Source organism: Urtica dioica, chromosome 5 (assembly GCF_054948205.1).
Source record: "Urtica dioica subsp. dioica isolate 48M chromosome 5, U.dioica_male_clone48M_v1_H2, whole genome shotgun sequence".
NCBI lineage: Eukaryota > Viridiplantae > Streptophyta > Magnoliopsida > Rosales > Urticaceae > Urtica > Urtica dioica.
The window spans coordinates 28,661,052-28,687,842 of record NC_142760.1 but is presented as its reverse complement, the minus strand read 5'-3'; the positions used below and the strand labels follow the sequence as shown (position 1 = coordinate 28,687,842).

Below are 26,791 nucleotides of genomic sequence, written 5' to 3'. Positions count from 1 at the left end.
CTTAAGTTTAAGGAAACATCTAACAAAATCCCCATTCTTTATTTTGAACGGTAAAAATCCTTAATGTTGAAAATTGTAATTCCCGTTGGTCCCTACCGCTATGTTACGTTAAATATGTAACGGTATCAACATTTTAACATTTCTTTGTAAAATAAGTAAAAAATAAATGACTTAAACATTTAAAACAATTCAAAATAAAAACAAAACACTTAAAAAAGAAATCAGTAAAACAGTTAAAAAATTCAAACAAGAGGATTTGAAAACTTCAGCAAATGGAAGAACCGACGAGGGAAGAAATCGAGGCACAACAAATAGAGGAACCCCAAATCGGAGTCGAGCACCGAAATGAGGAGTTTGAGTTCGCCGAAGAGGCCTATGTTGGCCAGGAAGACAATGACGAGGATTCACACCCAAAGCACCCTCAACAATGGTGGGCGTCGGTAAACCAAGCATGTGAAGAAGGCGTGGGTGGTGAAGACGAAGAATCTGATGGCATTAGGTCAGAGAGTGAGCTTGAGAGCCTCTACGACGAAGATGAAGATGATGAACAACCATCGAGGATGGCATTTAATCCTCGCGTGAATCTAGCCGAGTTCAAGTTCAAATTAGGTATGCTTTTCCCAAGTGTTGAGATTCTGAGATCAACGTTAAGAGAAGTGTTCATTAAGCAGCATAGGAGTTTTAAGTACGTGCACAATGATCAAACCAGAATTAAGGCTAGGTGCAGAGGAGAAGGATGTAAATGGACATTGTATGCTAAGGTCCAGAATTCAGATAACAGGACTATGAGAATCAATACTCTAACAGATGAACATGACTGTGGACTAGTTTTTTATAATAAACTAGTCAATAGTAAGTGGTTGTCTGCTGAGTTTATTGATTACTTTAGGTTGAACCCTAATATGGACTATCATAACTTCAAAGAACTAGCAGCTGCAGGTCATTTCACGAATGTTTCCTATCCAGTGTTTAATAGAGCCAAGTTAAATGCAACACAATGGCTTGCTGCTCAAGCAAATGCTGTGGAATTGTGCTAGAGCAAGTACAGAAGAGGAGTTCAAGCTGAGAATGGATGAGCTCAAAGCTGAGAAGGTGAAGGCATATGAGTGGCTTAGGCAAGTGAATCCCAAGGAGTGGAGCAGGTCGCAGTTCAGACTGAATGTTAAGAGTGACATGATCTTGAACAATTTATGTGAGAGCTTCAACATTGCAATCCTAATGGCCAGGGACAAACCAATTGTCACTTTGTTAGAGAAGATCATATTTTGGCTAATGTGTAGGTTTGCCACAAAGAGGGATGCAGCTCAGAAATGGAAGGCTCCTGTTGGACCTAGGATTGTGGACATTATTGGGAAGTACAAGAATGTGGCAAGGTTCTGTCAATCAACTCATGCTGGCAATTCCAAATTCCAGGTAATTTTCCAAACCTCAACTCAGTTTGTTGTATTAAATCAACTAATGCTGTAAATGATCTCATGTTGTCAATCAAATTCCAGGTAACTTTCCAAAGCTCACAGTCATTTGTAGTTGACTTGAGGCTTAAGGTATGTACCTGTAGAGTTTTTCAAATGTTTGGCATACCATGTCCACATGCCTTGGCATGTATTTGGGCATCCAAACACAAGGAATATGACTATGTTGATACCTGGTATAGACGTGAGGCTCACAATGAGTGTTACAGTCAAGTAATTGAGCCCATGACAAGTCCTGACAAGTGGCCAGAACCTGGTTTGAACATTATTCTGCCACCACCTGAAATTACCTTGCCTGGAAGACCTAAGAAACAAAGGAAGAAGAGCAATGACGAGCCAGCTCCTGGGTTTGGGCCATTTCCTGAATATTCAACTGCAACAAAGCACACTAGGAAAGGACAGAAGAATCACTGCAGCAATTGTGGTCAAGAAGGGCATTCTAAGAGAACATGTTCTAATCCAGCATCAAGTCAGGTATAAATATATCTTCATAGGTTGTTTAATTGTTGCACCATTTAATTAACAATGACTTTTGACATGTTAAGATACCAAAAAAGAAAGGCAGACCTGTTGCTGATAGTCCTTTACCAGAGACAATCAAGAGAAGAGCAAGAAGAGAGAAGCAAAAAGCTCGGTCTCAAGTTTGATATAGCTCGGTCTCAAGTTTGATATAGCTGCAACTCATTCTGTGTAGAGTTTGATATAGCTGCAGCTCATTTTGTGTAGAGTTTGATATAGCTGCAGCTCATTTTGTAATGAAGCAGTGTAACAATTAGACACTAGTTTGACATTTTGATGCAAATTAATGGTCCATTTTGTAATGCTGCAAATTATTAGTCCCTTTTGTACTGAGGTAAATTATCAGTCCATTTTGTAATGCTGCAAATTATTAGTCCATTTTGTATTGATCCAAATCTTTGGCTCTGTGTACAGGTTTGTACTGATTCAAATGAATTGTCATTTTGATGCCTCAAAACAGATACAACATCTCAAAAACAGATAAACATCTCAAAACAGATACACAAATTTGCCAAACCTCAACTCAGTTAATGATACAACATCTCAAAACAGATACAATTGATGCCTCAATTTGGCCAAATCAGTTCTCAGTTACAATTGAGGCATATTCAGCAAAATACCCTAAACGATACACAAATCATCAAGCACAAATACAACTGATCAGTACACAGAGTATCACAAACACTAATAGCTTTATGTACAACATTTTATTTCCTGTTTTTGTAGCCACAACTTGAATAGAGCTGCTAAACTCCATCAAACTTGAAACTTGATCTCTTAATTGCCGATTCTCGAACTCAAGCTGCTTAATTCTTCTCAGCAGTGTTTCTTGTGTTGACCTATCCACGCCTTCTGGGTCAATCCACAGAAAGCTTGAGGATCCACCAGCATCCTAAAACCATAACCACAAACAATCAGACCTAACTTTACCTTAAACTATCACCACGAAATTCACATACCTAAAACAATTCACAGATCCTTACTCTTTTCTTGTAACAACTAAGGAACCTTCTACCTGGGTTTAAATCAGTCCACGACGTCCTTTGCACCACCGCGACCCCACACATGCACAATCCATTCACAATACGACCATGAGCTACCGGGTTTTGACTGGGACTGGTTCCTCGCCTCGACGTGCGCTGTGAATGGCCATAGAACGACGACGAAGATTGTTCATCACCCATTGAACCAAAAGAAGATGGAATTTTGGTCTAGGGTTTGTCGATTTGGGATTTCAAATTGGGATTTTGGGATTTAGGGATTTTTGGCTTTGTCGATTTGGGATTTTCATATTTCCCGTCGTGTATATATGTTTTGTTTTTATTTTGAATTGTTTTAAATGTTTAAGTCATTTCTTTTTTATTTATTTTACAAATGAAATGTTAAAATGTTGATACCGTTACATATTTAACGTAACATAGCGGTAGGGACCAACGGGAATTACAATTTTCAACATTAAGGATTTTTACCGTTCAAAATAAAGAATGAGGATTTTGTTAGATGTTTCCTTAAACTTAAGGGACTTGTGCCGCCATTTCCTCTAAATAAAACTCTATGAATCAAAATTTACCTTAAATTTTAAGTCTTTGATGAAGCTCATGTCACTCATTGAGAAGGTGGAAAAAAAGAAAGAAGCTAGTTTTGTGTGTGCGTGTGTAATGGCAAGAGAAGAGGAAAAAACTCCAAGTACACAGAGGAACTTTGGTTTGTTTCAGCAAGAAAAAAAAAAATCCAACTTTGTCTTTGTGTGTATAACGGCAAAAGAAGAGGAAAAAGCCCCAAGTACACAACTTTTTCAGCTTTTAAGATATTTAATTGGCTTTTATTTCATTATTTTAAAATGTCAATTTTGTGTGTTTGTTGAATATTCAACTATGTAGGCTTTATCAGATAAAAATTATGCTTATTAAATACAAAATATGTGGGCCTTATTTTTTTTTAATTTTTTTGGGCCTTAAGCCTAGGTTTATTTGGCTTATCATATAGGTCCGGCCCAGTTTCCATAGATGATAAACTCATTTGGTTGGAGCATTTTCGTCCTTCGATAGAGTCTGTAATTAATCAAGAATGTTTGTGATTAATAATAAATTTCTATTTTTCAAAAAAAAAAAAAAAAACACTATGAGTGAATAAACTATGAAACAAACATTTATACGAATTATCACATTCAAATATTTTCCAGTTTCATAGATAAATAAAATATAAGTCGGTCTGTTTAGATAGTTGATGGACTCATTTCTCCTCCCATCTTTTATACTTTCCTTACCTCATCATCACAAATCTTCTTCTTCTTCTTCTTCACTTCCTCAGACAGTCACTCTCTAACAGTAAAAATGGGTTTGGGCAATAGTAGATTGCGATCGCGTAGTCATCGGCCTCGAGTCAACTGCTCTTCTTCTCTGTCGTCTATACTTCTCTGTGGCGCATCTTCTTCTCGCGTCGCAATTCAGGTTTTTTTTTTTTTTTTTTTCGAATTCTTCAATTTGTTCCAGTCCGATAGTTTAGTTTTTTTTTTAATTTGTTCAATGCGAATGAGGAATTTCTGGCCTTTTTCTGACGAAAACACGATTCGATTGAGAAACTGAACCTAGTATCTATCATATGTCTAGTTTATCTCTGTAATTTTTTTTTTTTTTAATTCTTCAATTTGGTCAAGTCCGATAGTTAAGTTTTTGTTAATTTGTTCCATGCGAATGAAAAATTTCGGGTATAATTTTTCCCTGATGAACACAGGATGCGATTGATAAACTAAACCTAGTTATATCTCGTATGTCTAGTTTATCACTCTGTTGAGTTTACCACGTTTAGGTTAATCGAGAGACTGAAAAAATAAAAACATACGAGGCTCGAGAAATTGATTGAATGAGACCGATTTGTGTGTATTTATTTATATAATTATCGTTGATCATCAAATACTTGTAGATGGAAGAGCATTATGAAATTAGTCATGAAGTTCAGGACCCGAGGCTGGAATTATCTTCGGATTTGAACACCGGCGAGGGAACAAGTTTGAGTAACTGTTTTGAGGGTGGTTTTAGAAGAAATCGAAATAGCAACTCGAGGGTTAGTGATGGTGATGATGATGAGTCTTCTAGGGGTTGTAACCATAGGGCTAGTTCGTCTAGTACTTTGTTTAAACAGAGACAATCTTTGGATGATACTCTTCCGTTGGATTTATCGGCTAATCCAAATCTGGTGAATGGACTTGGTGGTGATTCAGCTCCGGCCGAGAATCGCGCCGTGGAACAAACAGCCATTGGAAGTTTAGGTTCAGACTCTCGTTCTTCTGCTCAGATTCGCCCGTTTGGAGGCGAGACCACTGAAGAAGTAGCGCCGTCGGGTTTGGGCTTTCTTGTCTCCCAGGTCGATGTTCTGAGCATTTCTTCGAATGTTTTGTCGAACAGCAATAGCAACGCCGGAGGAAACAACGGAGAGGTGAGGCGGAGCGGAAGGAGGATGATTTGGGACGCGTTTTCGAGGCGAAGTTCCGGGAGAGTTCCCGATTCTCCGACCTATGTTTTCTCAATGGACGACCGCCCCGACGGCGTGGGATCTCGTAACGGGTGGGTATTCGGTCTCAGCGGGGACTTATTTGATGACGTGGACGGATCGGATTCTGGGTACCAACGGCAGTCGAGATCCGAGGTGGCTTCTATGTCTGCTTTCATTATTAGCCTTTGGAGAGTGTTATGGATGTCTGAAACTCATGGTTTGAAATTGGTTGCAGGTCTGGGAAAGGCTTCGAAGCGGGTTCGGCGAGAGTGGTAGAAGGACTACTATGTTTTGTCCTTCGGGAATCCATCTGGATGGTACGTGCTCGTGTGAGTCATTGTTGATAAGTGAAGAGTCTAGTTCTCGCTCAAGTATATCGAGAATTGTCATGCTTGCTGAGGCGTTATTTGAGGTAATTATTCATCCATCATATATATATATGTATATATATAAATTTTATCTTCTTAGGGTTATTATGTTATATTATCTACGCGAATGTGATAGATTCCCCTTCTAATCAGAGAAGTAATTTTAGTAATAGACTAGATTTGTATTCATAAATGGTGTTTACATATAGTTACAGGCCTTTCGAGAGATCCAGCGCTCTCCATGGGGAAAATCCCAAACCTCTCTATTTGACTGAATGCTCTTTCTAAACCCTCACCCTTTCCTTTTATAGCCACTGCCCAAGGAAAATAAACACCTAAGCCGACCTAATAATTATAAGCATAATATAATCAATAAAAGTCGAAGGATATTATCAGAATGTACCATGGGAAAATAAGTAAGTTTTTACCGAAGCTTTTTCTCTTTAATAGAAATTCTTAAAACTCTCAGAAAGCCAAAAACCCTGTGGAATTGGTTTCCACTTTATTTGGTTCACCACCGTACACTGCTTCATTGGTACTTCTTCAGATACTTATTTCCATTTAAATATTGTGCCCTAGTTTTGTCTAATTAGTACTTGCTTCTGTTTTGCTCCCTAACCTCTTTGCGTCAATTAAGGGTTTCATTTTGCATTTGATTTCGAGTTGTTACCGCATAAAGAATCTTATAGTTCTTCATCCATAGTCCTCTGACTAACACAAAAAACCTCACTTAGTTGTTTATTTATTGTCGCAATCTATTACAAGCTACAGGTTTGGGATGAAATTCACCGGCAACCCGTGGCTCTTTCCCTATCTATGGTATCGAGCCCTGCCCCATCTTCCCTCGTCGATTCATTCCCTCTCAAAAGCCACTCGAAGATTTCCAAGGGAAAGGGCTGCGAGGATATTGCAGAGTAAGCCTCTCGAAACCACATTACACCTCAATTCCGACGCAAAATTAAACTCGATAATCATTTGAACAGGTGTTACATTTGCCTCGCCGAATACGAAGAGGGCGACAAAATCAGAGTCCTTCCTTGCCACCACGAATACCATATGTCGTGTGTGGATAAGTGGCTGAAGGAAATTCATGGGTATTAGTAATCTTTTTCTTCTTCTTTAAAGTGCTTTCAAATGATTAACACTGAGTGAAGCTGTCACGTTAGCTTTATCTTGTTTGTCTCTGATTCCTTTGCTTTTGCAACTGTTTGGAATTTTCTCTGCAGAGTATGCCCGCTTTGTCGTAGAGATGTTCGTGAGGGTCTAACAGACTGTTCTGTCTCTAACTCGGAGATACCTGTTTGACTTCAATGTATACACTAATGTAAATGTAAAGAGATCTTCTCCCCCTGGTGTAAATGGTGATATATGTGTATAAATAAATAAAAAGTTGTGGCATATACAAGTAACCTTCTTTTCTTTTTTTCTTGTCACTAATCGGTTTTTAGAACTTTTGTACACAAGTTCAGTTTGTAGGCTATTCAGCCGGATTTAATTTTTTTTTTTTTTGGGAGCATTTCCATTTATAAATTTTTATTCATATTTTTTTTAATAAAAAAATGTCCATTTAAAATAGAGATTTGTAATTAACTAACCCCTTTATAAGGGTAAATTATAATTTTTGCCAAACTATCTAAAAACAAGGTAGTAGCCAAATTTATACCTTAATTCCCATATTATCTTTTTCCAATTGATTTTTCAGTATAAACAAACAAAACAAACCTTATTTTTTTAAAACTTCCCTTTATCAACGGGCTAGTTACGTACAAATCCCTTAATTATTTGACTAACAAAAAAAGAAACAAAATATTAGAACTAATTAGTTATCTTAGTTGAAGCAATAAAAGTGTCATATATGAGTGCGAAAAAGGTTAATATCTTTAACCTTTCATCATTAGCCCAATAATTCTTAGCTACTTCTAAGGAGCAAGCCTCACTATGAATTCGTTATTTTAAGTAAATTATTAAAAAATGACAGTTTTTTCAGTTAATTTAATTTGCCTTGGCCTGGTAAGTTATTTTTTTTAATGAAATGAAAATTTGACTATTTTTCAAAAGGATGGTGAGATATTGGCCTAATTAGCCCTAGACAAGATCTTGTCCGGTGGCCTCCATGCTGATTCAATCGGACTGTTACACGGCGATGAAACTCTTCAACGAAAAATGCCTCTCCAAACACGGGGGGGGCATGGCTTATTTTAGAGGACATTGCAGACCTTGTCACAGTTTTCCAGTATTTTGTTTGTGTTCCCAACCTAGAGTTTGTAATTTTGCTGCCCACAACCTTGCCAAATGTTCTCTAAACTTTAATGACTCATGTTTACTGGCTAAATGTTCAACTTTATTGATTTGGTCGTGGCTGATATGCCTATGAGACACTTTGATTAAAAAAAATAAAAATAAAAATAAGATAGCAAAACATAGAACCGCCACGGCTATACCAAATAAAACTAGCACAATTTGTTTGAACCAGAATTTATCGCCAGGATTACCAGTAAACATTTCAAAAAAATTTGGTTCGTTGTTTAAACTTAAAATATAAAAATCGGAGTATTTTTTTGAAGTAAACAATTTTTTCTTTAAGAGATTCAATAATATTTTTCGTGTGAAGTTTTATTCATTAAGAATGAACAAACTGAGATGTTGTAAAAAAAGAAAAGAAAAGAGAGAGAGAGACAGAGAGAGATAGAGAGAGAGAATGAACAAACTGGGAAGAAGGAACGAGAAAAGAATGGTGAGCATCTATATTACAATTATTGAAACGGTGTCTTTTAGCATTCTTTTAATAAATACACCAAAAAAAAAGCCACGTCAGCAAGTACACGTTAAGTAGTACAATCAACCGGAATAAATATTCGGGATGGTTAGCATTTCTGTAGGGAAATACATAGTATTCTTAAAACTATATTGATTATGTTGTAGTTAAGGTTCAAAAGTCGTTACTATGTCTTCGGTTTTATTTACCCCCTGCCCTTCCTCGTTGTTTTTTTGTTTATTTATTATTTTTGCAAGTAAACGATAGTAGCAGGATACTATAAGTAGAGCATTTTCACTTCCACTACTGGAGTAAGGTTTTATCACCCTCTAGCTTTTGGACAAAATATACCATTAACATTTATCTAGGACCAATAAACTCAGTCTGGTGATAGCTTTTTTACAACACAAAGACACAAAAACTCGAAGTGCATGAAGAACTGAATCGTTCTTGTACAATACCAACACTGTTTTTCTTCTCTCCAAAAGACTACTAAGCATGCCTTGGGGTCCAAAATGGATTTTGGTCCTGAATCAGAGTCGATTCAGATCTCACCTTTCTACTTCCATGACTTTTGTTGTCGCTGTGCTCAACAAAGAGAGCGTTGTTGTTCTTAGAGAAAAGATTCGGGTGAAAGTTCTCGTTATCGTCTTCATCGAATGTAGTCCATCTCTTCGAGTTGCTGTTTCGCCTTTCTCTCGTTTCATTCCTCAGACTCTCCATTTCTCCAACATGGTCCTTGAACTCCTTCTTCACCACGTCAAGAACCACATCTCCATATCTGTCACACCATGACCTTAAAGAAAAGAAAAAAAGAAAGACACAATGTAAAACACTTATCATCGCCTTCTCAAATTCTATGCAAAGTTGACATTGAAATATATAAAGTTGTTTGTTTACTTGGGGAAGAAGTTATTGAGCTCTGTCTTGTCCACCGGAAGCTTGGTGGAGATTGCTTCAATTTGGTCATCACTGTCCCAAGAACAAAAAAAGTCAGTGTGAAAACACAGAAGAAAATTTATAAAGTATCGAAAAATCAAAAGGGAGATTTTGTACGAGAACTTGAGGTTGGGATTTGTGGTGCTGAGTTCCGATTCAATCCGGGTCAGTTCCTTCTTAATCTTGTCACCCAAAACCTCGTCAAAAGAAATTCAAACAAACATAATAAGCACATATTCAGTTTTTCAACTCAGAAAATAAAAAAATAAAAGCTATGGAATTTAGTGAGATACCTTGTCGATGAAGAAATCCGATGGAGCACCATCGTTGTGCAGCTTCCTCTTGATCGACTTTGTGTCCGGACCTTCGCCGATCGGACTTTGTGCCAAATAATCAACGGAGTCGGATTTTTCATCGAGAGGCAACGGAGCGGTCTCGTCCTCCGATTCGTTCTTGTTCCATTTCTTGAACCCCCAATGCCTCTTCGCTGATTTCGCCGCCGAATCAACAGAGACCGGACTATTATGCTCTTTGTGGAAGAGCGACTTGAAAGGTTTTCTCTTTCCCTTGTCCGCCGAGGTATTATTATCTGCTACCACCTTCTTCTCCCTCGCCGGAGTGAAGCTCTCAGGCATGAGAAACGAGCCCGTCTCGCGATTCGACGAAGCAGCGAGCCTCGCTGCCTCCAAATCAAATATGCTCTTCTCTTCTCTGATTTTTCCGGGCTTGTAAGACGAGACGAACCCTAAAACCGAGGTTGCGCCTTTGATCGCGGAGCTCGGCCTCCACGACTTGTTCTTAGAGCTTCCTTTGCTCGTTGGAAGGTTCTCGTCCTTCAAGTCAATGACTGACCATACCTCTTCCGAATTCTCTTTCGGGTCCTTCGGTAGATCTCCGACAATCACATCCCTCACTTCGATCTCGGCTCCTTGAACAGAGAGACGTTGAAGCAACGGCCTTTTTGAAGAATGGTACTCCTCTAAAGAAATACATTTCGCATATAACAGCTCCTAATAAAAAATTCATTTATGTTAGTTGGTAAATTATGCTCGTTTCTGCAGAAGTACAACTCAGTCTAAAATCTACGAAAACTTCTCTACAAAAACTTGTTTTATCGCATAAGAATATCTCCTTAATCAAGTAGTTATCACTTCACCACTTAGAAACGGTTCTAGTTAACTTGAAAAACTTGAAAAATAATTTATCTTGAGATTTCCTACGTCATCAAAAAGCTCATTTCAATAAAGAATGTGAACTCACAAAACGATAACAAAACAGGACACAGGAATTTGACCACTTAGAGATGAATATTTTGGATAATAGAATAGCTCCTAATGAAGTATTATGGATAAGGATTCAATAGGTCTTATATATATATAGTCGAGGAAAACTAAAAAAAAAAAATTGAGAACTAATGAGCTAATTACAACAGCTCTTTGAACTCTCATTCTAGAATTTACAACCATCAGTGATTAGTGCTGCGATTTTAAATCCAAGCTTAATTCAGCAGAGTTCAGCTCTTAAAACCATAACTAAAGACCAAGTGAATTTAATTTTACCTTATGTACTACTTACAACAAAACTTTGAGTTCTTAATCCATAATTATGAACACATCAGATATTAAATTAATCCAAACTCAGTAAAAAAATTGTAAAAAAAATTAAAAAAAATTCCACTCCCAAAATCAATACAATTTTATATTTTACATGGTTTATTTATAGCTCCCATGAAAACAATTTTGGTAAATATTAACCAGTACCCATATGCGAATCACCACTTAGAAAGCGATAAAGTGACCTGGAAACGTGCTAAATTACAGATATTCCATAATTCTAAAACTATCAAGAAAATTAGTCCCGAGATAAGATTCCAGACATTTATCCAAGCTCAAAACTTCAGCTCAAAAAGCACCAGATAAGAAAGAAAGGAAAAAAGAAAACCCCTACCTGCAAAAATAGCAACTTGTCCCGCAAAATCGCAGTCTGCTCTTGCTCCGGCGGAGAAGCAATGAGAGTCTCGAGGAGATGCGACCGGAAAGCCGAGACCTCGCCGGCGGCCAAGATTCCCTCCCGGTGAAGCCCCATCAGATTGAGAATCCGGTGGAAAGAATCTTGCTGCCACTTCAGATTGTCTGACTGAAGCTTCGAGAGCCTCCGCTCTGTCGCTGTTAATCGCCGCTTCACAGAGCCGAAGGGAAGGATGTTCTTGCAGATCGAGGCAATCGATTCGTGGAGCGACGAGTAGTACGTTGTTGTTGCCGTGTGAGAGTTGACCATCCTTGATGTGTTTGGATGATCTGATCCGCTGAATTGGAACGATGTGAAGATTCTAGATTTTCTGTGTGTTTTGGAGTTGATGTCTGAAATTCAATGGGATTTTGTGCGTTTGGGTGTTTTTTTGGGTTTGGGTTCGGAGTTTCTGAGATCTTCATGGGCATGTTTAAGATTCCAAACGGTCATATGAGAACTAGCCGTTGCGTTGAGGGAGGGATGGGATGGTAAATTTGTTGACGAGTTTACTTGTGACGCGATATGATGTCGTTTTTTGACACTCTGTGTCTTAGAGTTTCAAATAATTACAAATTAAGTTGATATATTTGAGCTTAAATACTATTTTTTTGTCAACGGAAAAATACCGAATATTATGTTTTAGGGCTACTGTTAGTAGAAATTCTGTTATATGACACGTGGATGCTAAATTTTATAAAATTGGGTATATAAATCTAAAAACATAAGTATATAGTTCCTATTTATATTTTTGCAGCTTTTAACGGTAACGATAAATGCAGAAAGAAGTTCACAAAATAATTTTTGTAATGAAATGATCACTAATAGTTCATTAATTATATATCAACCATAAACGTAATAATGAAAATCTATAATCATTATTAACAAAACAATCATAAACTCAATGTGCACAATTATATTCAGTTTTCAATTGAAAATAATAATACTTATTATTATTATTAGATTAAATGTGGCATAAATACTCTTTTTTTGGGTTTATACACGTAAATACTCATTTTTTTTATTTAGTATCCACGTGTCATTTAGCGGAATTTTTATTAATGATGGTCCTAAAACGTGACATCCAGTATATTTTCCGTGAAAGAAGTAGTATTTAAGTGTATAAAATAAAAAAAAAATTAAGTATTTATGCAGCTATTAAAATTAGGTGTGATATTTATCATATGAAATAGGTTTATAAGTAGTGTCAACTATTCCTTTTTATGTGTATCTTTAATGTATATAGCAAGATATCTTTAAAACTACTCAATGACATTTATGTCTAACTCTAATATATGAGCTTATTTTTATCCAACATTTCTCTGGACCTATAACTATATTATTCTCCATGTACTTAAAAAATAAAATAAAATAATTCATTGTTTCATCAACCAAGAACATCTAGCTCAAGTTTTACCAACTTTTGTAATCAGTTTTGGCTATTTTGGGATATTTCATGAAGTATTTTCTATGGGTAAATAAGTGTTTTTTGTTATTTCGTACTTTATTTCATAGTGTGTATTTAAAGTATTTTTATCCTAAACATTAGAAATACACATAGTAAACAGATTGAGACCATCAACTTATAAATTTTGAATCTTATGCAATATCACACCTAATTATGAAATTTCTCACCCACTTTTACGTCAACAACGGGCCATTAAAAATGACTAAGAGATGATTCGTTAGAACTCTTGATACAACTTTTAAATAGATTTGTAACTACTGAGTAGTAGGTTAGTGATTTTGAATCTAGCCTACGTTTGATAATTTTTAGTGATATAGCCAAATGGCTTATGTGTCAATAATTAAGATCTTATTTGCCCTTATTTATTAACAAATTCGTCATTTTCTCTCTCCTATTTTTTTCAAATAATTTTTTTCCTCATCAAAACTTCAAAAATTCATATATTTCTCATACGAACTCGAAATTGACTGATTTCAAATCCTACAAATTCGTGGCGTCGAGATCTTCAAAAATAGACTCATTGTGTTTGATGAAAAATTATGTTTAATGCATCATATTTACGTTTCTATTTATTTATTTTTTGATAAATTTCAGTTATTTCCATATTTAAGTTAGTAACGTGATTTTTCTACATCTATGGTATTAAACATGATTTTTCATCAAACACAATGGATCTATTTTTGAAAATCTCGGCGTCACGAATACGTATGATTTGGAATCACTCAATTTCGAGTTCGTATGAGAAGATACGAATTTTTGAAATTTTGATGCAAAAAAAAATATTTGAAAAAAAATAAGAGAGAGAGTGACGAATTTGTTAATAAATAAAAGCAAATCAGACCTTAATTATTTCCACATAAGCCATTTGACTATATCCCTAAAAATTATCAAACATAGACTAAAAACAAATTTCATAGTTTCATTTTGACTATTTTGTTACACTGCTCATTTATAAAACGTCTGAGATCTTGTTCGTAATTTTTTTATTTTTTTATATTTCTGTTTTTGTAAATTTGAATTGCAACCTACCAAAGAGGTACTATTATTGTTAATTAATTTTTGTAGGTGTGATTTGTAATAAAGAGGAAAAAAAAATGTTAGATACAAATTGAAAGAAACGTAGAAGGAATATACAAATCAAGTCGCATCTTTGCGGGGCACATGAATAAGATGCGTAAAACCCTGGACAAATTCAAATGGACAACATATTAGTTCATATCGTACTCAATGTGTACTAAGGATTTTTCTTTTATTTTCAAACGGTGTTGAGAACTTGAGTGGAATAGTGGACCAATAATTGAGCAAAAGGTAAATGAAAAAAATTCATTCTACAAGACAATAGTTTACCAAAATTAAAAAAAAAAAAATACAATACTGTATGTAATATCAAAACTAAATTATACATTGCATATTTAGATTAATAAAAAATCCATAAAGGAGAAAAAGGAAAAGATTTAAAGGACAAAATATGACGCCCTCAGTGCGACCAGAGGAGTGGAGGTGGCAGTGTAATTAGACGTTGTCGGCCACGGGGGAGTGGCGAACAACACTGTGGTCATTGATGCAGAGAGGATCGACATCACGTTGGTGTGTGGCGTGGGACATTGCGGGCGGGCTATGTAGTGGTCGATGGTGAGGCGGTGTTTGGGCCTGTGGTGTGGCATGTGAATAATTGCCTTCCCATGGTGATTTTCATCTTCGTCTCTCTAACTCTTCCGACAATCGTGGTTGATTTTTGCTTTTATGTTTAAGTCTTTCAATTTTTATTTTAGTCATTTATACTTTATTTATATTTTGTCGTGTTTTGGTTTGGATTATAGATAGATTAGTTGTCTTCCATTATTCTTGTTGATGCGGTTTTTTGCATCACATTTGTGACGCAACATACCGCGGAGGAGTCCAAGTACGTATGCCATGACTCCGGGGGCGATTGTCTTTCTCTCGAAAGAGATGTCCCTATAGGGTCGGAACCCTATAATGGCAACAAATCCGACGATTCCTCCGGAATGATGAACTTATGAGTATATATCTCTACCATCACACTAGCTTGGTGAAGAGGAAAGACCAATGGACTAATTTTTGTTATTTTAGTAATTTATTTCATTTTTCTTGTTGTGACTTTTGAGTTGTTATCCTATTGAATATAACCCTCCACCATTATTTTCCATTTACCTTTTTCATTTTTTTTTTTGGTTTTGGGTTTTTTTTCATTCAGTTGAAATTATGACAATTGAATTGGAATATGTTAAAGGTTTTATGGTTTTTTTTTTAGAGAATGATTTCTTCTCTATAAATAGGATTGCAAGCTCCAATTTTGTAGAGATTATAAAAAGATATAAAAAAAAGTGTGTGGTTTAGAGAGGATTCTCTTAATTTTAGAACTTATCAAGAATTTATGCTTGAGTTCTTGTGAAGTTCGTCCAATTTATCGACGAGAAATCCGGAATCCATTGTAGCATCATTCGATCCATCTTAATTCGAAGGTTTCGACCACGAAAACTTTGTCTATATCCGAACCTTCCGATAGATGGTCTGCTCAAATTGGAACTCCGACGAATTCCTCCGACGAGTTCACATCAAGTGCTATCAGAGCTTAGTTCTATCAAGGTTTAATTTTGGTTCTATTTTTATTTATTTTATTTTAGTTTTGACCTTTCTTTTCTTCTTCTTCTTCTTCATTTTATATCAAGCTAATAGATTAAAAGAGAATAGAAAAAAAAAAGAGAATAGAAAAAAAGAAGAAAAAATAGCAGAAAAAAAAAGAATGTCTCACGACGGAAACAACAACAAAGAGCTAAGGAATTTTGATTTGCTCCAAGGCTTGATTCTAGATATGAATATGAGATTCACCATCCTCGAAGAAGCCATCCTACATCCGAGTGAAGGTTCCTCCCTTCCATGGGAAGAATGATCTCGACTCCTACCTTGATTGGGAGAGAAAAGTCGATGTGATTTTTGACGAACGACGTTGTTCCGAGATAAGCAAAGTCAAACTCGCGTCCCTTGAGTTTTATGACTATGCTTTGGTTTGGTGGGATCAAATGATCTTATATAGAAGGAAGAATCGTGAGCCCACCATCGACGCATGGGACCAAATGAAGTCAATCATGAGAAAAATATTTGTGTCAAGCCATTACCACCGAGAAATTTATACAAAACTTCAAGGAGGACCGAGAGCAAACAATGACTCGATTTCTAGCCAAGCTCAATATCAACATCGCGAACGAAGTAAAGCTCCACCACTACGTAGAGCTTGAAGAAACGGTCCACATGACAAATACCATCGAGAAACAATTAAGAAGAGGAAACAACCGATCCTTCAAGATTGCCGAAAAGACTCCTTGGAAGATGCCCTACCAACAGCGATAAGATAAATGATCAAGCTCCTCCAAAATAGTGGTTCCACCACCGTCCACGCCGCTCACTCATGATGTATAAGACAAGAACGGCGTCGACATGTCAAAAAATAGTAACATGAGGTGCTTCAAATGCCAAGGCCGAGGGCACATCGCTATCCAATGTCCAAACAAGCGCACCATGATCTTGACAGAAAATGGAGAGTATGCCACCAATAAAGAGTCGATGGAAGAACAAGAAGAGAACTAAGAAGACCCGGCCGATGAAATCCCCAAAAAATTCTCACACTTGTGATCGTCGGTCCTAAGCGTGCTCGCTAAGGAAGACGACGACGCTCAATGAAAAACAATCTTTTAAATAGGTGCTTCATCAAGGACGAGGTACGTAGTTTGATCATTGATAACGGTAGTTGTACCAACGTGGATACTGCTACATTGGTTGACAAGCTCGATTTTCCGATGACCAACCACCCACGACCATACAAGCTCCATTGGCTTAACGATAAACAGAGGTGTGAAAGTTATTCAACAAGTTCTCGTTCCGCTTAAAATCGAAATGTATGAAGACAAGATTCTTTGCGACGTAGTTCCGATGGAGGTGGGACATTTACTACTTGGACGACGACCATGGCAATTCGATCGAAAGGTATCTCACAACGGCTTCACCAACGAGTACATTTTTCGCCACAATCACCGCGACATCACTTTGTCACCATTGTCCCCAAATGGAGTTCTCCAAGACCAAAAGCAAATGTGCTAAAAGGTGAAAAAAAAAATTGATTTGAAGACAAATCATTCTCAACTCGAAGGGAATGATGAGTACATCTCTACCATCACACTAGCTTGGTGAAGTGGAAAGACCAATAGACTATTTTTTGTTATTTTAGTAATTTATTTCCCTTTTCTTGTTGTGACTTTTGGGTTGTTATCCTATTTAACGTGTAACTCTCCACCATTATTTTCCATTTACTTGGGTTGTTGATGTCGGATCTGGTCCCTCAACAATCACGAAACTATATAATATATTAATGTATCGTATTTATTTATATTAGTGTGGATCTCAAGAATTCGTCGCATAAGAATTGAAATAAACTAGAAATTGAAAATGAAAGATTGAAAATAAAGAATAAACGAAATAAAGATTGATTACAACTGGGGTCGAGCTCAATCACTAACTAGGAGTTGACGAGCTCAACAATATGAAAATAATACAATAATTTAAATCATACACCCACAATTAGTCCCTCAGTGTATTTAATAAATATATTTATTTAATCAACTTAAGTAAATTTTAGTCAATTCTAAAATATATATATATATATATATATATATATATATATGATTTTCGGAATAAAAAATGAGTTTACCAATTTTGAATTTCGAACTAACGCTAGGTACTTGAGAACATTAGGACACGTGTTGTGTTGAACGCGTATTGAAGGAGGGTTGTTGGCCCAACTTTTCGGCTTTCTCAACGAAACTGTTGAGATTCCCCCTCTAGCGGGGAATTCAAACTGACTGATTTGATTAGTTATTCATTCAATGTCAATAAATAGCCAGTTAGTTTTCTCATTCTTCCACTCTTCAATTGTAGACGGTTTCGAAGACAAATCTCAAAGGCAACTTTTCATTCTCTCTCTCTCTCTCTCTCTCTCTCTCTCTCTCTCTCTCTCTCTCGTTTGTCAGAGCTTATCTCTCTAGATTTCTTTGAGTTTGTTGTCAATTTGACCTGGGGATACAATACCTCGAGTTCTACCCAGGCTTTTTTCGGATTTCTTCGAGCCCAGCTCAAAATTTCTGTTGTGATCTTTGGGGCTAACCTTGAGCGATATGGAGATATGTCTACTTCACCTACCACCGAAAAACTAGAAGGACCTCAAAAGTCCTTGTTGGAAAAAGTAAGTAGGTATTAGACACGAACAATCGCTCTAATACCACTTGTTGGTGAAACACGTAGGGTATCAGACACGAACAATCGCTCTCATACCACTTGTTGGTTAATCACAGTTAGTATCGGACACGAACAATCGCTCCGACACTATTTGTTTGGTAAACGAAGCAAGTATGAGACACGAACAATCGTTCTCAAAACACTTGTATAGTGATGTGCTCACCTTGATAACCATATAAGTTGTAGAATTAATTAATTACACTAATAAGAGCTAATTAATATTATGGTTATCAAACGAGATCTAGATTTACTTATTAATGAAATAATGAAAGCATTCAAACATGTCAAGCAACCAATAAGAACATAGAATAAATTTCGAAGAGCACTTATGGATTGGGCTCACGAACTGAAACTTCAAGCTTTCACAATCCATCTTCAAACGCCTTGAGCTTCTTCTTCAAGTTTTCAGATCCTTATACTCCTCTTGATGACACCGTAGTCTTCCGAGACGTAATCTCCGGACGAATATAGAAAAATGGCTTGTGACCACATTATTTAATCTCACTCGATCAAGAAACAATGTTATTTAAAGATCTCACTCTTATATTCTAAGAATGGAAATGGAATTGAGTAATTCCAAGTGGGGGGGGGGGACAGCCACAGCTAGAGAGATGGACAAAAATTTGCTCTTCCAAAGACTTGTTTTTATCTTCTTATGAACCCCTATTTATAGTAGTGCAAAAGATATATTCTTGATAGTTTCCAAAATATATTATTTCCTTTTATTATGTTCACACTAGTGAATAAAAGCCTAACCATTGGATCTCATCTCATGAATCTCACTTTCTCTCTTAGCCATCAGATCAATATCTATGAGATTTTATTTTCTGTTTAAATAGAGAATATTTAATTATGAGAGAATAAAGGAAATATCTTATTTCCTTTCAAATATTATTCTCTCCTAATATTCATGAGAGATTATAAAGGACTGTTAGGAATATTGCCCACTAGAAGATGATGATTACTAAATAAGATAAGAAGTTACTTTTATTAGCATCATATGATTAGTGGGTTGAGGTCTGATAACATTCAGAATCAATAACAACTATCATCCATAGTCTCCGTACCAAACTGAATCGCATGTTCGGCATCCGAGATCGGGTGGTGAACTAAAACTTGGTCGATGACTGATATGTGACTGGAAAGCGTTATCTAAAGTCATATATGTGGAACACAAGTGAAGGTTGATCACTTAGTGGGAGCATTATGCACTTGTGGTAAGTGTACGACCTAGACAGACCTTGCATGTAGATGTGTCGTTTAAGGATCGTTACGACACACTAGCCAAGGTCACAAATGATTGTCACAGTGACGCTTGATCTTAATCCTGAAGTGATCATGGTCTTCTAGGTCGTGTTATCGGGTTCTTTGATTCATCACGTTAAAGGCCAATGAAGGTTGAATAAATTGATGTTTTTGGAACTCGGAACATGATTGTAGAAGAAAGTGGTTTACAGATATGGAATCTAGACTTCCTGAAAGAAGGTTAATGTTCTCTCACCTAAAGGTTGATTCCAGAACCGATTGATTGTGCACACTTCCGAAGTTGGCTTACGTTCGGTTGAATCTTTCACTGGGGAAGCAACGATGCTTAGGGCGCTTATATATAACGAGAAAGGTATAACGGAACAAATTGACCTATCTCGATACTGGCAGAACCTGGAGGGTCATGATCACGTATTGACTAAATCAGTGGACACTCGTTACGATGAGTAAATATAATTCTAGTATTAAAGGAGAGTTCAGTCTTAGCTTACACAGTGGAGTATTGACTAAGATTAGACGAATCGATCGAAAAAAAGAAATGACTTCTTTCGTCTTTTTGATCGGATTTGTTAAGCTTCTACTACTAGGTCCATCGTCCCCGATTCAGCTTCGATAAAGGCGGATAAGAACGTTAATATAATAGCATGTATTATTATTATCATCTCACTTGCTGTAATAGTGATGAACATCATTGAATTCCAAAAAGAGTACTTTGGGAATTAAATAAGTATTTATGTCAATGCTGTTTATTTGTTGCTAGATCAAGTAAATAAACTTATTATTTATTGTTGGACGAGTAAATAAGTGTTTAATGGGCTTAAATCTATTGGGCCTTGAAAAAGCAAAAAAAAAACGCCTACCCCCATACGGTGTGGATGTTTTTTGCACTGGTGTGGTAACCGGTATTTTTTCTGTTTTTCTGTTCCTAAAATATAGGAGAATAAATATGAGATATATTTTCCTATATTCTCTCCTAATAGTTAGGCTAAATATTAGGAGAATATTTAGGAGAAAATCTAGGAGAATATTTTTTCCTAGATTTTCTCAACAGCAAAATATTTTATACTGTTGTATAAAATAAAATCCTAGATACTGATCCGAAGGATGAGAGAAAAAATAGGATTCACTTGTTGAGATCCAATGGTTGAGATTTAATCCACTAGCGGAACATAATAAAAGGAAATAATATCTTTTAGAATATTCTGGAATATTCTATAAAGATACCTTTTAAACTGCTATAAATAGAGGGTTGATGTGAAACAAAATTTAACCTAATTGCCAAGGAATTTCGTGGCCTGTCTCCCTTGAGTGTGCCGACCTAATTCCTCTACTCCTTCCCCTCGGAATTGCTTCAATTCCATTCTTAGAAATAAGAGAGAAAGATCAAAAACACCCCGTTTCCAGATATAGTGAGATATAACGAATCCCACTATTTTGTCTTATCTTCCTCGGAGATTACGTAGGAGGACTTCCAGATCTGATCATGTGGAGGCTTGTACGTTCAATACGATGACGGATTGTGAAAGCTTTCGGTTCGTGAGCCAAAAACTGTAAGTTTTCTTAAACTTGTCTTTTATCTGATATAATTGCTTGATGAAGTTTCTTATGATTAATTAATTAAGTAATCTAGATTTTATTTAATAACCATGTTAATAATTAGCTCATGTTAGCGTAATTATTCTTTTCCGCATTTAATAGGTTATTTAAGTTACATTAATCACGAACATGTGGTATCAGAAGTAGTTGATTACTTAATTAATCGATTCGTTCTAGTAATTAATTTTTTATTAGAGAGAAGTGGAGAATGATGGTTGTGACTTTCTCATTCATAGTTACGGGTACTTATACACAAAAATAGTAACGTAATTGGTAACAAAATATTCTCTAATGACTACGTAATAATCTCCTAATAACTACATAATATTCTATCATAATTATGTAATATTCTATTCTATAAAACTCCCCCTCAAGTTGGAGGAAATATGTTAATCTGGCCCAGCTTGTTACGAAGATATTCGACCCGAGCCCCATTAAGTGCCTTAGTGAAAATGTCTCCTATTTGATCACCTATTTTACATATGAGGTGAAAATCGAGCCTTGTTGAATCTTTTCGCGAACAAAGTGACAGTCGATCTCTATATGTTTTGTTCTCTCGAGGAAAACTAGATTGGATGCGATATGGATGGCAGCTTGGTTGTCGCACCATAATGTCGCTGGCAAAGTGACGTTTAAGCTTAATTCAGTCAATAGCTGATGTATCCACATTATCTCGCATGTTCCTTGGGCCATCGCTCTGTATTCCGACTCCGCACTTGATCTTGATACGACATGTTGCTTCTTTCTCTTCCATGAGACTAAGTTTCCTCTGAAAATACGCAATATCCAGTAGTTGATATTCTGTCAATCTTAGACCCTCCATAGTCTGCATCTGTGAAGCATTCAATTCGAGTATGATTTTAGTATAGGATTCCACGTCCTGGTGCTCCTTTCAAGTAACACAAGATTTGTTCCAATGCTGCCCAATGATCAACTGTCGGGGACGCCAAGAATTGACTTACTATGCTGACGGAGTATGCAATCTCTGGACGAGTAACGGTGATGTAGTTGGGAGTCATTGGGGCACTGCATGGTCTGACACGTAATTTTCTTGTTTCGGAAAGCAAATCAAGTACATACTTCCTTTGCGATAACTATATACCTTTTTTGCTTCTCGATACTTCAACACCCAAGAAGTATTTTAGCGTGCCCAAGTCTTTTGTTTGGAACTAAGTGTGGAGGAATGCTTTGAGAGATGAAATGTCGGTAGTATCACTTCCCGTAATTACTATGTCGTCAACATAAATAACTAGGAGAATGACACCATCTTTTGTGCTCCTGAAAAATACAGAATGGTCAGATTTGCTCTTTTGAAGCCCAAACTCTTCAAGGGCATGGCTAAACCTTCCGAACCAAGCATGAGGGCTTTGTTTCAGTCCATACAACACTTTTCGAAGATGACAGACATGACCACACTCCCCCTGAGCAACAAAACCAAGAGGTTGCTCCATATACACTTCTTCATGTAGGTCTCCTGTAGAAATGCATTTTTATGTCAAGTTGGTGAAGGTGCCAGTCATAAGTTGCTGCCAAGTAGATGAAGAGTCGGACGGATGTCAGCTTGGCAACAAGAGAGAAGGTATCAAAATAATCAACGCCGTATGTATGGGCAGAGCCTTTAGCGACTGAGCGGGCCTTCAATCGAGCAAGCGTGCCATCTGGATTCATTTTGACTGTAGAGACCCATTTACATCCAATTGCTCGTTTCCCTGAAGGAAGAGTAACCAACTCACAAGTACCATTGTCATCTAAGGCATTCATTTCCTCTGTCATTGTTTTTTTGCCAACCTGGATGATCTAATGCCTCACGAAAAGTTTTAGGAATGGTGATAGAGCCGAGGGATGAAACAAAGGCATATGAGGAGGATGACAAAAGATTATATGAGATAGAGGAAGAGATGGGGTAAGTACACTGTCGTTTACCTTTGCGTAATGCAATGGGAAGATCATCGATCGGAGGTGGATCTGATGACGAAGGACCCGGTGTATGACATGTCTCTGGAGGATCAATGAGCGTGTGTGGTATCGGACGGACACGACGAGTGTAGATCTTGATCGGAGGAGTAGAAGGTGCAACACTAGGAGCAGATTCAGTAGTGTTTATGGAGTCAGGTGCTATAATGTCTGTTGAGTCAGGTGCTATGGTATCTGTGGAGTCAGGTGCTAAAGGAGGTGGTACCATTGAGGGAGATGGAACGTCTGGTGAAGTAATGGAATAGACTAAAAGATCATCGTCCTTGAGCGTTGGCAAGGTTGGTTTCTCAGATGTAAAGTATGGTAAGTGTTCTAGAAATGTGACATCGATAGACACAAGATACCTTTGTAGATCAGGACATTAGCATCGATACCCTTTTTGAAGACGAGAGTATCCCAAAAACACACATTTTAAGGATTTTGGATCTAATTTTGTGAGACCTGGACAAACATCCCGAACAAAACATGTACTACCGAAGATTTTTGGATTAACGGGAAACAAAGGCTTTTGAGGGAATAATGTTTTGTAAGGAATCGCACCTTGAAGAACAGATGATGGCATATAGTTGATAAGAATACATGCAGTAGATATGGCATGAACCCTAAAATACTTTGGAACACCTGTTTGAAATAACAAAGCTCGTGCAATTTCAAGAAGGTGTCGATTTTTGCGTTCAGCAACTCCATTTTGGGACGGAGTATCAACACATGATGTTTCATGAAGCATGCCATGTTGGGTCATGTAATTTTGGAATTGACTAGACATGTACTCTTTGGCATTATCACTACGGAAGGTGCTAATAGTGATATTGAATTGAGTACGGATCTCAGCACAAAAAGAGCAAAATAATGAGAATAATACAGAACGCGTTTTCATTAAAAATAACCAAGTTACACGAGAAAAATCATCCACAAAAGTGACAAAGTATCGAAAACCTGGTTTGGACATAATAGGACATGGACCCCAAACATCTAAATGAACTAATTCAAACGGAGCGCTAGATCGCTTATTGATCCTAGGACTAGAACTAAGGCGATGATGTTTAGCAAACTGACATGACTCACAATCTAAAGAAGAAACTAAGCGAAATTGAGGACAAAGAAGCTTGAGAAGAGGAAGGGAAGGGTGACCAAAATGAAAATGTTCTTCAAGGGCAGACGTGACGTTGGGGTAAGCAATGGATTTGGGTGTGTCGAGAATGTAGAGGCCTCCAGATTCATGTCCTTTACCAATAGTCTGTTTCTTCATGAGATCCTGAAAAACACAAGAGTTGGGGAAAAATGAGATTGAGCAATTTAACATTTTTGTGAGTTGGCTAACATACAAGAGATTAAATGATAGGTTGGGTAAGTGCAAGACTTGAGATAGCAACAAATAAGTAGTATGTGTGATAGTGCCAGAACCAATAACATTGGATGGGGATCCATCGGCTAAGGTAACCGTGGAAGCGGAAGCATGAGGTGTAAGGGTGGAGAAGAGTTTTGAATTACCTGTCATAGGATTTGTGGCACCAGAATCAATGACCCATATGGAGGATAAGGAAAGAAGACATGCACTCGGATTACCTGATTCAGCAATGGCAGCGATAGAGGGTTTTGAAGTCCTTAGTGATTCTTGATACTCGAAAAATTTGGCATACTCATCAGCAGGGACACGGACCAAATTGTTATCAGAGGATGCAGCATGAGCAGATGGGTTCTTTTGATTCTTGTACTGAAGCTTTCGGCACTCTAGGATCGTATGACCTGGTTTCTTGCAGTAGTTACAAGTGACAGGGGCAGTGTCTGTTGGACGAAAATCTGAATTCCTTGGAGTTCCAGGTTTGTAATAAGAGGGGCGGCTTGAGCTATGCGTGTTTCGGGACAGTAGAGCTCCACTGACAGGATTAGACGGGGTTCCCTCCGTGCGAAGAATGCGGCTGAACACCTCTTGGAGAGAGGAAATGTCAGAACCAGAGATTATCTGAGACCTTGCAGTGTCAAAGGTCGAAGGCAGTCCCGCAAGAAAACTCATAATGGCCATTTGCTCTCCCTGCTGTAGTTGAACTTTCACGTCGGCACTAAAGGACAACAACATGTTGAGCTCTTTGTAGATCTTCTTGAACTCCATAAAATAGGTGGTGAGAGATTGGTCCTGTTTTTCAGCCCTATAGAAGGCTTTGCATACATCGAACATGCGAGAGATATTCCTTTTTTCCAGAATAAAGAAAATCCAAATAGTCCATTAATTCTTTGAGGAACTTGTAGTGATTAAAAAGACCAATTACCTCACTACCAATGGAGTTACGGATTTGGAGGAAAAGACGAGCATCTTCCCGAAGCCATGCTTGCTTTGACTCGTCACTTGAAGCTGTATCGGTTAGATGATCATCTTTGTTGATACTCCGGAGAAATAACCGGAAGGTTTTGCTCCAATCGAGGTAATTAGAAAAAGTCAATTTGTGGTCGGTGATCTTCGACAGGATGGGCATGATTTCCGGTACACCAACAGCCTTTTTCTCAGCCATGTGCAGCTAGGCGGAACGTCGAAGAGTTTTTTTTTGCAGCGACTGGGGCGGCACGTGGGGGCGCGTGGGTCGGTGGAATGGACAGGTTTTGGCACAGAATTGGTCGAAATTGTGTTTGGGATGTTTCTGGGTGGGTGGTGAGACAAAAAAACAATTGAGAACAATGGATTTTGAAATGAGTTTTGAAACCCTAGAAATTGGGTATAGAAATTTCGAATTTTCTTGGAAATTTAGAAGGCTCTGAGTTTGTGAGGCTACGAATTTTGAGAATGCTCTGATACCATGTGATCAGAGAGAATTGGAGAATGAATGTTGTGACTTTCTGATTCATAGTTACGGGTATTTATGCACAAAAATAGTAACGTAATTGGTAACAAAATATTCTATAATAACTACGTAATATTATCCTAATAACTACATAATATTCTATCATAATTATGTAATATTCTATTCTATAACAATTTTAATATGGTTTTTATGAATTTATATTATGATATGTTATTCATTCAATTCAGTATAATATAATATGTGAATTATGATTCGTGGTTGATCGTAGATTTTTGATTCTCGCTTTTCTAAAATTATTGTTAAACCCGAAATTCAAAGGGTATAGGTATTTTGTAATTTTATTTAAAATACTTGATGTAATCCGATCATCGTGAAATTCGAAGGGCTGCTACCCACTACGAGATGAGATGATGGTCCGAAGCACAGCCCCATCGGAGTTCCAGAGATCCACCTTTGACGAAGAAGACAAATTTTGTGACATCTTTATCACAAAATTCCGCCTACCCCTTAGATAGGAGTCTCTGATTTTTTGCCCCCTTGGCTCTTGATCCGAGTTAACTTGTTGAGCCCTAACTTGGCAAGTGGGCTCAAAGATTCGACCGGATCAAAGCCCATTAGTCCGATTGGGCCCAAACCGATTTTTATAAAAAAAATTAATTTTTTGATGTTTTACTTAAATTAATTACGTGGGCTGGGCCCTAATAAATTTTATTAAAAACATGAAAAATAAATTATCAAGGACATCGATTTATTTTTTTCAAAGGCCAATTGGATTAGGCCTTAATCATTATATTATTTTTTGACAACTATGGAAAAATAAATAATCTTTGGCA

The 26,791-nt window shown here is 37.1% G+C and overlaps 3 protein-coding genes and 1 pseudogene across 4 annotated transcripts; 2 read left to right on the top strand and 2 right to left on the bottom strand.

The window, feature by feature from the left end:
* The first annotated feature begins 272 nt into the window (after positions 1-272).
* On the top strand, positions 273-2,119 carry LOC149397747 (uncharacterized). The gene is made up of 6 exons (XM_089614336.1): positions 273-751; positions 890-953; positions 1,015-1,413; positions 1,497-1,544; positions 1,662-1,946; positions 2,018-2,119. Exons 1-6 carry the CDS (start codon positions 273-275, stop codon positions 2,117-2,119), a joined length of 1,377 nt encoding a protein of 458 aa, XP_089470462.1.
* A 2,081-nt stretch (positions 2,120-4,200) lies between these two features.
* On the top strand, positions 4,201-7,395 carry LOC149397746 (uncharacterized). Of its 2 annotated transcripts, none has more exons than XM_089615934.1 (6): positions 4,201-4,441; positions 4,914-5,636; positions 5,719-5,895; positions 6,623-6,765; positions 6,835-6,945; positions 7,078-7,395. In XM_089615934.1, exons 1-6 carry the CDS (start codon positions 4,325-4,327, stop codon positions 7,154-7,156), a joined length of 1,350 nt encoding a protein of 449 aa, XP_089472060.1. In that variant the 5' UTR covers positions 4,201-4,324; the 3' UTR covers positions 7,157-7,395. The 2 variants fall into 2 exon arrangements, with proteins under 2 accessions (XP_089472060.1, XP_089472059.1); XM_089615933.1 differs by having other exon boundaries at positions 6,617-6,765.
* Positions 7,396-8,824: 1,429 nt separating this feature from the next.
* LOC149397745 (uncharacterized) lies at positions 8,825-12,014 on the bottom strand. Its single transcript, XM_089615974.1, has 5 exons — positions 11,493-12,014; positions 9,839-10,555; positions 9,663-9,742; positions 9,507-9,578; positions 8,825-9,402 (listed from the first exon to the last, which is right to left on the bottom strand). The coding sequence occupies exons 1-5, from the start codon at positions 11,820-11,822 to the stop codon at positions 9,099-9,101; spliced, it is 1,503 nt and encodes a 500-aa protein (XP_089472100.1). The 5' UTR covers positions 11,823-12,014; the 3' UTR covers positions 8,825-9,098.
* Positions 12,015-24,389: 12,375 nt separating this feature from the next.
* Positions 24,390-25,670, bottom strand: LOC149397744 (uncharacterized; annotated as a pseudogene).
* Positions 25,671-26,791: the final 1,121 nt, after the last annotated feature.

Coding starts and splice junctions, on each gene's coding strand:
- LOC149397747 (XM_089614336.1), top strand. CDS start 273: ATGGAAGAACCGACGAGGGAAGAAATCGAGGCACAACAAATAGAGGAA. Junction 954..1,014: donor CTGCAGGTCATTTCACGAAT/GTTTCCTATCCA, acceptor TTGCTGCTCAAG/CAAATGCTGTGGAATTGTGC. Junction 1,414..1,496: donor CTGGCAATTCCAAATTCCAG/GTAATTTTCCAA, acceptor ATCAAATTCCAG/GTAACTTTCCAAAGCTCACA.
- LOC149397746 (XM_089615933.1), top strand. CDS start 4,325: ATGGGTTTGGGCAATAGTAGATTGCGATCGCGTAGTCATCGGCCTCGA. Junction 5,896..6,616: donor TTGCTGAGGCGTTATTTGAG/GTAATTATTCAT, acceptor ATCTATTACAAG/CTACAGGTTTGGGATGAAAT. Junction 6,766..6,834: donor GGCTGCGAGGATATTGCAGA/GTAAGCCTCTCG, acceptor TCATTTGAACAG/GTGTTACATTTGCCTCGCCG.
- LOC149397745 (XM_089615974.1), bottom strand. CDS start 11,822: ATGGTCAACTCTCACACGGCAACAACAACGTACTACTCGTCGCTCCAC. Junction 10,556..11,492: donor ACAAGTTGCTATTTTTGCAG/GTAGGGGTTTTC, acceptor ATTTTTTATTAG/GAGCTGTTATATGCGAAATG. Junction 9,743..9,838: donor CGGATTTCTTCATCGACAAG/GTATCTCACTAA, acceptor TCTTTTGACGAG/GTTTTGGGTGACAAGATTAA.